The 11,758-nt window shown below is 46.1% G+C and overlaps 4 protein-coding genes across 4 annotated transcripts; 2 read left to right on the top strand and 2 right to left on the bottom strand.

Annotated features, from left to right (window-relative positions):
* The first annotated feature begins 1,415 nt into the window (after window positions 1-1,415).
* On the top strand, window positions 1,416-1,762 carry LOC134603338 (histone H4). The gene has a single exon (XM_063449201.1). It carries the CDS (start codon window positions 1,432-1,434, stop codon window positions 1,741-1,743), a length of 312 nt encoding a protein of 103 aa, XP_063305271.1. The 5' UTR covers window positions 1,416-1,431; the 3' UTR covers window positions 1,744-1,762.
* Window positions 1,763-2,485: 723 nt separating this feature from the next.
* Window positions 2,486-2,892, bottom strand: LOC134603337 (histone H2B-like). Its single transcript, XM_063449200.1, has one exon. The coding sequence runs from the start codon at window positions 2,875-2,877 to the stop codon at window positions 2,497-2,499; it is 381 nt and encodes a 126-aa protein (XP_063305270.1). The 5' UTR covers window positions 2,878-2,892; the 3' UTR covers window positions 2,486-2,496.
* A 258-nt stretch (window positions 2,893-3,150) lies between these two features.
* On the top strand, window positions 3,151-3,614 carry LOC134603336 (histone H2A type 2-C). Its single transcript, XM_063449199.1, has one exon. The coding sequence runs from the start codon at window positions 3,163-3,165 to the stop codon at window positions 3,550-3,552; it is 390 nt and encodes a 129-aa protein (XP_063305269.1). The 5' UTR covers window positions 3,151-3,162; the 3' UTR covers window positions 3,553-3,614.
* Window positions 3,615-5,248: 1,634 nt separating this feature from the next.
* LOC134601821 (histone H1B-like) lies at window positions 5,249-5,984 on the bottom strand. Its single transcript, XM_063446321.1, has one exon. It carries the CDS (start codon window positions 5,982-5,984, stop codon window positions 5,355-5,357), a length of 630 nt encoding a protein of 209 aa, XP_063302391.1. The 3' UTR covers window positions 5,249-5,354.
* Between the last annotated feature and the right edge of the window lie 5,774 nt (window positions 5,985-11,758).

Raw genomic sequence — 11,758 nt, 5'->3', positions numbered from 1 at the left:
GCTCCCTCCACCATACCACTAGACCACCAGGTGATCTCCCTCCTCCCTGACAAGGTAAGAAGCAGGGAGGAGGGAATACATTAAAAAAAAAATACACACCCATAAATTGGAAAACATAAATGCTTCCCCCCCCAACACATACACACATCATCCAGCACACACACACACACACACACACACACATCATCCAACACACACCATCCAGCACACACACACACACACACACATCATCCAACACACACACACACACACACACATCATCCAACACACACACACACACACATCATCCAACACACACACACACATCATCCAACACACAAACACACACACACACATCATCCAGCACACACACATACACACCATCTAGCACACACACACATCATCCAACACACACACATCATCCAACACACACACATTATCCAGCACACACACACATCATCCTGCACACACACATCATCCAGCACACAGACACACAAAAAGCCCTTTCTCCAGTCTAATACATGGGACATAGTCATGGGGCAAGAGGCTGGCAACCAAGCCCCTACAACAACTTGTGACAAACTCACAGGAAAAGGGGAGTTTGTCACAGGGTGTTGTTCAGGCATATTCGAGAGCCATGCATTATGTGCTATGGTTCGATTCAGGCGGCTATAGGCATGTAGTGATGCTTTGGTCATTGACTAATAATAGAGATATAGTTGTAACACGCTGCCTATGGAATACATTGTGTCTGTGTGCACCGTATCCAGTTAATAGGTAGTTTTGATGCTCCATTACTTGTAGCAATTTATGTTAGTTTCAAGTCATTTCTGACTGACACCCTGTGCTGCTAGTTCATCTGCTACAATTGTTACAGATTCGACTTTTGAGCTACAGTTGCAATATATTTCCTGCTAAATACCATACCTCCTTTATCTACAAGTTGGCTGATATTCACATGTTGAACAATATGCAACCAGAATTTAGGTAGGATAAACAGTTTTTTTTCTACCGACTGTAATCTCCAACAACATCTGCTTGAGCTATACCTACTGCCGGGATTAATGATACAAAGACATGGTAAGACTGCATTCCTTTACTCGGAACAATATATAAGAAGATGTTGCCAACCAAAAACAAACATTTCTCTAGGCAAAGAGAGTCTGTTAAAGCTACATTCTAAGTATATGTGGTTTAAATACTATTACTAATACTACACATATTGAGTCACAATTTACAATCTGAGCAGTGATTTGGTATCTGCCCCTCACCCACGTGCTCTCACAGGAGAGTCTGTATATGGCTTTCGTTTTGAGCGCCAAAAGGACAATGACTCTCTTTCGCCCTTCCTAGTTGTTGTGCAGTTCCCCATCAGGTCCGTCTGCACGCTATATAAAGCCTCGCTCGGGACTCGGGCTCTTCATTCGTCTGTCATCATTACAGAAGCAAGTCATGTCTGGAAGAGGCAAAGGCGGAAAGGGTCTCGGGAAAGGTGGCGCTAAGCGTCACAGGAAGGTTCTCCGTGATAATATCCAGGGTATTACCAAGCCTGCAATTCGCCGCTTGGCTCGCAGAGGAGGTGTCAAGCGAATCTCCGGTCTCATCTATGAGGAAACCCGCGGAGTGCTCAAGGTCTTCTTGGAGAATGTCATCCGCGACGCTGTCACGTACACCGAGCATGCCAAGAGGAAGACTGTGACCGCCATGGATGTAGTCTACGCTCTTAAGCGCCAGGGCCGCACTCTTTATGGCTTCGGAGGTTAAAATTAAGCTGCACCCGGTTTCCGTGATCCTCTATAAAAGGCCCTTTTAAGGGCCACCCACCCAATCTTAATAGAGCTTTGTCTGTCACTGCACTGCCCGCTTTACATACTGTGTGTGTGTGTTAGCACGCTTTAATGCTGCTTTCCTCTTACTTGGTTACACTGGAGAGAGCACCCGCCGGTCACTGCACATCCTCTTTTCTGCCTTCACTGAGGGTTTGTAATACTCCGCAGTTCGTTGTAAAGAAGCCTTTAACCCCATCCGTTTCGTGTGTACGTACTCTGTGCTCTTTAACGAAACCCGCGGGAAGCACTAAGTGCGATCCATTGCCGCCACCTTGTGGTAATCTGTGGGATCCCCCCAGTGAAGCTGAGCAGAGAGAAGAGCATTTCCCTTGTGAGCACTTCAGGATTCATGATATTCTGATCGGAGACCAATAATGAATTGCGCGTGTTTTCAGAGCTGGGGACAGCTCGTAATGTGACTATTTTGAGGCAAAAAAAGGTTTCAATGATTTAATTAAAGCATCGTTGAACAGGCAGTTGGCAAATAGCGATTGGAGACAGACTAAGCCGTGCATGAATAGAGCAAGAGACATGATTTGTGTGTGTGACTTACTAGATAGATAATTGGGAGACAGCATGCATACCTAATACTGGATGGTTTAGATGAGGAGGATTAAAGCTCTGAGACAGACCATGTGGGTGGCTCTTAAAAGAGCCTTTGTGTTAACAGAGGGGGGGAATAAGGCGATTACTTGGCGCTGGTGTACTTGGTGACAGCCTTGGTGCCCTCGGACACGGCGTGCTTTGCCAGCTCTCCGGGTAGCAGCAGGCGCACGGCGGTCTGGATCTCCCGGGAAGTGATGGTGGAGCGCTTGTTGTAGTGAGCCAGGCGAGAGGCTTCTCCTGCGATGCGCTCAAAGATATCATTAACAAAGGAGTTCATGATCCCCATGGCCTTGGAGGAGATACCGGTGTCGGGGTGGACCTGCTTCAGCACCTTGTACACGTAGATGGCATAGCTCTCCTTCCTGGTCTTCCTACGCTTCTTGCCATCTTTCTTCTGAGTCTTGGTCACGGCTTTCTTAGAGCCTTTCTTGGCGGCTGGTGCAGACTTGGCTGGATCAGGCATGATCTACCCTGTTTGCTGGATATACAATGACGGTCTGCGCGCTCCGGCGGCTCTATTTATAGGCATGCCATGCAAATCAAGCCCTTCCACTTCCCGTGATGGGATTGGTCAACACAGACAGGTGACATAACGATGTCATAGTTTCAGCAATTGATTGGTTCCCTGTACAGCGAGTGTCTAATTGGCTGCTTGTAAAGCCATCCAATCACAGAGCAGAGTGTGTCTATAAATAGCCCGTGTTAGGGTGGGAGGAGTCATCATTAACAGCGACATTCTACAACCAACATGTCAGGCCGAGGAAAGCAAGGAGGAAAGACCCGTGCAAAGGCGAAGACTCGCTCATCCCGAGCTGGCCTTCAGTTCCCAGTCGGCAGAGTCCATCGTCTGCTGAGGAAGGGGAATTATGCAGAGCGGGTGGGAGCCGGTGCCCCCGTCTATCTGGCTGCAGTGCTGGAGTACCTGACCGCTGAGATCCTGGAGCTGGCAGGCAATGCCGCCAGAGATAACAAGAAAACCCGCATCATTCCCCGCCATCTCCAGCTCGCTGTCCGTAACGACGAAGAGCTCAACAAACTGCTGGGAGGAGTGACTATCGCACAGGGAGGTGTCCTGCCCAACATCCAGGCTGTGCTGCTGCCCAAGAAAACCGAGAGCCACAAGTCAAAGAGCAAGTAAATCATCAAACACAGATTCTTCATACCCAAAGGCTCTTTTAAGAGCCACCCACTATTTCCTAACTGAGCTGAATGATCTTACCACTGACTCTGCACCATTTAAAAAAAAAAAAAAATTATATCATCCGTTTCAGGCTGATTTCAACCACTGAATAAATATAAACAATGAGAAATACTGTGTAATCTAGTTGGAAGAGACGGCAGGGGGTCATTTAATAGAATTTTAAGATTCTAAACTGCAAATTTTACATTTGAATTCCGTGCTTGCTATTCTTCCCTTAGACGGTTATTCACTAAATAGCTCCAAGTCAGCTATTTCTTCCGTCCGAGTAACTGAAAGCACTCATGGCAGTTCCTGTGTTTAGGATTATATTCACACAGGTGTAAAAGGGCTACATGGAGGGGGAAGGATTTAGGCTCATTCGAGTGCAGATTTGGTGGCTCTTAAAAGAGCCTTTGTGGTGTTTGTGTGAGCAGGTTAAAAGTTTAAGCTCTCTCTCCTCGGATCCTACGGGCCAGCTGGATGTCTTTGGGCATGATGGTGACCCTCTTGGCGTGAATGGCGCACAGGTTGGTATCCTCAAAGAGACCCACCAGGTAAGCCTCGCTAGCCTCTTGCAGAGCCATGACGGCAGAGCTCTGGAAGCGCAGATCAGTCTTGAAATCCTGAGCGATCTCACGGACAAGACGCTGGAAGGGCAGCTTGCGGATGAGCAGCTCAGTGGATTTCTGATAACGGCGGATCTCCCGGAGAGCCACAGTTCCCGGCCGGTAACGGTGAGGCTTCTTCACTCCGCCGGTAGCTGGAGCGCTCTTCCTGGCAGCTTTGGTGGCTAGCTGCTTGCGGGGAGCCTTGCCTCCGGTGGATTTACGGGCGGTCTGCTTAGTTCTGGCCATGTCTTCGCGATCACAGAAAGGAAAATCGAATGAATACAAAGGGCCACAGTCTTCTATTTATAGGCCGCAGGGCGCATTCTGATTGGCCCGTTCTCTGTACTCATTCTGATTGGCCCGTTCTCTTTACTCATTTTGATTCGCTGCTTTTTATCCGCATTCTGATTGGACGACAAAATTAACTGTTCCTGAGTTCAAACTGGGCGCCAAAATTTCCATCCTCACAGATTATAGAGACGGAACTAGATCTGCTTTTATATAAGTGGTACTATTAGCGCTCTATCCGCTGCAGTGATTCATTGAACTATTCCGCGATTAGGGAGAAGGGAGATTAAAGCGGACTCCCTGACATATCATCAGTCCTACTCCTGCGTGTTTGTAGATTTGTGTCAGTGGGCGTTCATTATGGGCCGGGCCAGGCCGGCCCGGTCCCTCTGTTTATGGCTCTTACAGCTTTGCGTTTCAGCATAAAGTGACTCCTTACAATAGGCCGCTAGATGGCGACATTGCATTAAATATGCCAGTGGAAAACACCGTTGCTTGGGGGAAATGTACTTTTATTACAAGTCTCCAAACTGAGACGGGGAGTATCTAATTCCTTTCAGAACTCCGTCACACATTGTAATGGCACCAACAGCATGATAGATACTCCCAAATCTGTATTGTAGGCAATGGATGTGTTTACAAAACTAAACCTATTGGCAGCGATAGCTGAACAATCTAAAGTGGAACGTCCGAGCATTCCATTCCTAATCTAAACGAATATCCCCTTCCTCAACATACAGCGTGTAAAAGCTAATACACTCAAAACCCACGATTCCCCTGTGGTCATAGCTCTGAAAGGACAAGGTGGTGGCTCTTAGAAGAGCCTTTGGGGGTTTTCTAAAAAGTAAAATACACAAGCAGTTCTTATTTCTTCTTGGGAGCTGCCTTTTTAGCCTTTGCTGGACTCTTAGCGGCTTTGGGCTTGGCTGCCTTTTTAGCCGGGCTCTTTGTTGCTTTTTTAGCCGGACTCTTCACTGCCTTCTTGGGCTTGGCGGCTTTGACTTTCTTGGGGCTCTTGGTGGCTTTTTTAGCGGAGACTGCCGGCTTCTTGGCCTTCTTCGGGCTCTTCGCGGCTACCTTCTTGGCTTTAGCCGGAGACTTGGAGGCTTTCTTTGGGGCGGGCTTCTTGACTTTAGCCGGTGCCTTCTTGGGTTTTGCAGCCTTGTCTTTGCTCTCCGCCTGCTTCTTGTTGAGCTTGAAGGAGCCGGAGGCTCCGCTACCTTTGACCTGGACGAGAGTCTCTTTAGTCACCAAGCCCTTGAGAGCCAGCTTGAGGCGGCTGTTATTTTTCTCCACATCGTAACCAGCGGCGGTCAAAGCCTTCTTCAGGGCTGCCAGGGACACCCCGCTGCGCTCTTTAGAGGCGGACACAGCTTTAACAAGGAGTTCGGACACGCTGGGACCGGACGGCTTGGCGGCTTTCTTGGCGCTGGATGCCTTCTTGGGCTGCTTCTTCTTGGAGTCGATTTCAACCGCAGGAGCAGTTTCAGCCATTTCTCTTTTTCTCTGAGATTAGACGATAATAAGAATTAAACCTTGGCCTGTGCCAGTCTCTCTTATATAGCTCCAACTGACACCCGATTGGCTGTTCAGCACCATTTCTGATTGGCTCAAACTGACAGACTCAGCTCCCCGCACTCTCTCCCATCTCCTGCTTCACATCGCTCTCTGCTCTGGCTCCGTGTTTCCTGCTCTGTAAAACTTATGTTTTATGTTAAATGTGGCCACTAAAATCGAGGCATTTTCCCCTGAAATGCACGAAGACACCGCATTTGACCTTCCATAGGAATTGCTTGGCTGCTGCCTGCTAAGAGATCATAATTCACTCAGTGAAAGTTTGCAGAAAACAAATGGAGTCTGCTCGATTCATTTCAGACCTCTGACTTTATATACATTTAAAATACAATACGGTAAATGTTTTACCGCTCAATGTCATGCAAGATAAAGAAGGCCCCCCTGAGGATGTAATGTGAGGATTAAAGTGTTAGGAAGACCAGAGCAGGATAATGTGTTTCTCTTATTCTTTCACACAGTTAACACAGGCAGCAGTGATTCTTGCTGGTGCTATCTCCAACTGCCTTCATACATATTTAGTTGTCTGTTCCAGTTGTGGATAATCAATTACATTTGTATGTCTATTAAATAACATTAACCGTGTTCATCAGTTGTAATACATTTGATTGTTAGAATGGTTTCTACTCAGTGATATAAGAGGAGTAACAGGGAGGGAGCAGTGTAGCTGAAAGAGGGCAAACCGCAACAATCTGTCTCTTGCCTTTTATTATAAGGAGGCCAGTAACAAGCCCCAAACCCAAAATGTTACTATTTAACAATTATTATTTTTTGGTTAGCCATTGCTTCTTTCGAATTAAACATCACTCCTTATCTCTCGTTTGATCAATCTTTTTTGTCTTCTGATTGTATGATATGCTAATTTGTTTAATCTCAGATGGTCAGATACTTGTCTCTTCTCTGTAAACTTCATGCACATTCAGTCCCCCCATTAGATTTGTAGCTCCCATAAATGTAGGATTTTTTTAGAGAGCCCCAGAAGGATAATGGTTATCACAATTTACAGGGTTAAGGCAGCAGGTTTCTCAGATTGGATGAGCTTACTCATTCTAAAATAAATACATTTAAACCGGTATATAAAATGTAACAGGGGCAGAAATGGAACCCAGATCAACATTTTACAGGGGAGTGAGGTTCCCCAATACACCACCAATGAAGCTTCAATTCAAATGTTTGAAATAAGGAATGTAATGCAATCATGTTTCATATAGTACAAGTAAATATAAACGCTCTTAAATTAATCGCATGAACAAATATTTTTGTGATGCCAACTTTACACTTAAAATTATTCAAAATTAAAAGTTATGTGCTCCCTGAATTCTGTAAACGAGATATTAATTCAGAGAAACAATGTGTTGTAGTTCAGATACAGCTAGTGGAGTTTGAGATGCATTGCCTGCAATAAAGGATGTCGCATTTTCCTGCAAAACAAACCGATGATCAATTAAAGTGTAGGATAAGAGCATAAGACTGAACATAACTAAGAAAGGTCAGCACTACCACGTGGTCAGAATCAAGCTTTTTTCCGATGAAGTCTGGCTTTGCATGTCTGCCTCGGTCGGCTGCCGGACCCCGCCCCTATGTCTGTTGATTTTTATAGACGCTATGTTTTTTTTATTATTTTTATTAACGCTACGCCTGTTGATTTTTATTGACGCTATGTCTGTGGATTTTTACTGACGCTATGTCTGTGGATTTTCACTGACGCTAGATCTGTTGGTTGATTTTCACTGACGCTATGTCTGTTGATTTTCACTGAGTTATGTCGCTTGATTTTCACTGTCGCTATGTCTGTTGATTTTTATTAATGCCATGTCTGTTGATATTCAGTGACGCTATGTCTGTTGATTTTCACTGATGCTATGTCTGTTGATATTGACTGACGCTATGTCTGATGATTTTCACTGACGCTATGTCTGTTGGTTGATATTCACTGATGCTATGTTTGTTGATTTTTATTTACGCTATGTCTGTTGATTTTTATTGACGATACGCCTGTTGATTTTCACTGACGCTACGTCTGTTGATTTTTAGTGACGCTATGTCTGTTGGTTTTTACTGATTAGGGGGGTGCCCAAGTTTAGTCTTATCTAGGGCAGCACAAAACCAAGATACACCACTTCCTGTAGCCCCTCTAGCAGCTGGTCTGTCAGATAGGTAGCTGGGACGCTATTCATCCCGAACAGCATGACCTTTAATTGGTACAAGCCGAACGGAATGATGAAGGCTGACTTGGGGATGGCATCTGCTGTCAGGCGTATCTACCATTAACCCCGGCTCAGGCCAAGAGTGGAGACCCCGGCAGCGCTAGACAGTCGGTCAAGAAGTTTGTCCATTCAGTGCATGATGTAGGCGTCGGTAATAGTTTTGTCATAAAGCCACCTATAATCCACACAGAACTGGGTCGTTGCATCCTTTTTGGGTACCTGAACAACTGGGGATGCCCAGGGGCTGTGTGACGGCTCTATGACCCAGAGTGCCCACATTTCCTCTAGCACCTTGCGGATTTGCCCCCTAATTCCCTAACCCCCTTAACTGCCTTAATGGTGAGCAATTGTAGTGGCTCCTGATTGGGCAGAGAACAACTGGGGCTGCCACTGTAAAATAGCCTGAATCTGGGATTGTTCCTCGGGGCTCAGTTGGAGTCATATCTTCATCTGGGCAAGGTCTCTTCCGGCCTTTGCCTCAGCTAGTGGGCTAAAAAAGGGGGCTCCCTCCATTTCACTGGGAGCGATTGTTCAGGAGGATTGGGTTAACATAACTTTCAAAGATCGCCTTCATAGCTCTTTGATACAAGGGTGAAAAGGGAGTGGGGTGAGGTGGTTGCCCATAGCCGCTCTAGAGTTCCAGAGAGAGAGAGTTCATATCTCCTGCTGGTCGGGTAAACATTCTGATTGACTCACGGCTGAGATGGGCTGAAACACAGGGTTTGCTGAAATAGTTGTATGTGGGGAAAGGTGTAACAGGGAGAGAGTGAGAGGGAATATAGTCTTTTGAGACAGAGTTTCTTACACTAACAAATGCTTTATCGTCCATATAGACGCTTCCGTGTTTGGACTGGGGGCAGTTTTGAGTCAAGTCGGCGAGGACGGCAGGAAACATCCAGTTGCCTATCTAAGCCGAAAGCTGTTGCTATGAGCAGTAAGCTATGCAGCAATTGAAAAATAATGTTTAGTTCTGGAATGGGCTCTGAATAAATTTACTCCATACTTATCCGGACAAGCTTTCACCCTGATCACTGACCACAACCCGTTGGTGTGGCTTAACTGGGTCACAGGAGACAATGCAAACCTACAAACCTTTGACTTTACTATTCATTAGCGACCCGATAAGCAGAATGAGAACGCTGATGGGTTGTCCCGGCAGATCGAGCTTGTGAACTAAAGAACTTTTCCAGAACATCCCCAAGTTGACCCAAACGTGTCAAGCTGTGTCTGCCAGAGTACTGACAAGGGGGAGAGCAGCAAGACAGTGTCCTCATGTTAAAGACTAGTTTAAGTTCGAACACTCAAACTATAGACTGTAACTAGATCCCGTTCAGGTGTTAACTTGCCCTACCTCCCCGCGAGTCAGATCCATGGTTCCCCTGGTTCTCTGCCTTCCCTCTCCTGAATTCATCTTAACACTCGCTCTCTGGCAGTCGTTTCTGCGTAACATTTTGTGAACAGGCTTCAGCGGGACATAGCTGCGACCGCTGTGGAACTCAAATCAGCTATGGGTTGTCGCGGTTCCTGGTTATTTTTACCTAATGTACTGACCCGTTTACCCACGTGCCAGAAGAGCGCTTTTTGGAGAGAAGGTACCTGAAGGGGAGGAGAACAATTGCTCCCTGAGTCGGGAGGGATACTATTTACTTTGGGCACTGGAGCCACCTGACAGTTGACCAGCCAAAGCTCTGATGACTCTGGAACTCTTTTGGGCATGGACCACGTGTGCGGCCAGTCAAACCATTACCACAGTGGCATTTGGTCAATTCTCCATGGATCCATGGGTGCTATTTAGACAGATTAGGTGTTCAGAGGCAAGCTATCCTGTGGTATAGGACATGTTTGATACTGTATTGCATGAATTTTCAAGGTTTTTGTATGTTGAAACCTCTATGTTCGGGCAGTAATTGGTCTACCGGTTATCAACTCAATTATACCCCAGACACAGAGATGCCTGGGTGGGTTTATGGGTCCATAAATGGAGACCCCATGCTGGAGGTCTGTGTATAAATTTTGTGTGCTTTGCCTGAATAAACCAGACCTACTCCCAGCATTAAGTCTCGGCTAATGCATGGGGGGGGAAAGCTATGTCAGCTATAACCACTACTTCATCTGTACAGGGATATTACACTACAGGAAAGGGAATCTACCTAGACAGGTCCTGTGGTTCCCGAAATGTGCGACAGCTTTCCAAGCTCTGAAGCAAGCACTAATTATTGCCGCTGTCCTGGCTGCCACAGATCATAATAAATGTTTTATCAACCATACAGACGATTCCATGTTTGGACTGGGGGCAATTTTGAGTCAAGTTTGCAAAAATGGCGGGATGCATCCGGTTGCCTATCTAAGCTGAAAACTTTTTCCTTGAGAATTAAGCTATGCAGCAATTGAAAAATAATGCCTGATCTTGGTATGGGCTCTGAAAAAGCTTACCCCTTATTTATACAGAAAAGCCTTCACCCTGATCATCGACCACAACCCATTGGTGTGGCTCAACCAGGTAGCAGGAGACAACGCATGGTTGCTGAGGTGGAATCTGGCCCCTACAACCATATGACTTCACCATTCATTATTGACCTAATAAGCAGAATGGGAAAGCCATTGGATTGTCCCGGCTGACCATGCTCGTGAACTAAACAACTTTTTTCACCGTCTGTTCACCGTCCACAGAGACCATGATACACACTGACACAGAGCAGAATAGGGACTGTTCCCCCTACATAGGGTCACTTGGCAGATATGGATTGACACCTGTCCTCAAAACCCCTGATACACACTGACACAGAGCAGAATAGGGACTGTTCCCCCTACATAGGGTCACTTGGCAGATATGGATTGACACCTGTCCTCAAAACCCCTGATACATACTGACACAGAGCAGAATAGGGACTGTTCCCTGTCCACAGAGTCCATGATACACACTGACACAGAGCAGAATAGAGACTGATCCCTGTCCACAGAGACCATGATACACACTGACACAGAGCAGAATAGAGACTGTTCACCGTCCACAGAGACCATGATACACACTGACACAGAGCAGAATAGGGACTGTTCCCCCTACATAGGGTCACTTGGCAGATATGGATTGACACCTGTCCTCAAAACCCCAGATACACACTGACACAGAGCAGAATAGAGACTGTTCCCTGTCGGTATCCTTCGGTAGTGTCTAGCAGCCAAATGGGACACAGGACTCCAGGTGAGTAATGGTAGAAAATATTTGTAGTTTTATTTTCTTTAAAAGGTGATACAAAACCAAGCAGATAAAATATAAAAGTGCAGCAGTAGGTCCGTAGGAGGGCCTACTGCTGCACTTTTATATTTTATCTGCTTGGTGTTGTATCACCTTTTAAAGAAAATAAAACTACAAATATTTTCTACCATTACTCACCTGGAGTCCTGTGTCCCATTTGGCTGCTAGACACTACCGAAGGATACCAACATCCCCCCATATTTCCTGGGGAGGCACCTTGAATGCTGTTTTAC

Source organism: Pelobates fuscus, chromosome 3 (genome assembly GCF_036172605.1).
Source record: "Pelobates fuscus isolate aPelFus1 chromosome 3, aPelFus1.pri, whole genome shotgun sequence".
In the NCBI taxonomy this organism is placed as follows: domain Eukaryota; kingdom Metazoa; phylum Chordata; class Amphibia; order Anura; family Pelobatidae; genus Pelobates; species Pelobates fuscus.
The sequence above is the reverse complement of the archived record's forward strand: the minus strand, read 5'-3'. Positions and strand labels throughout refer to the sequence as shown.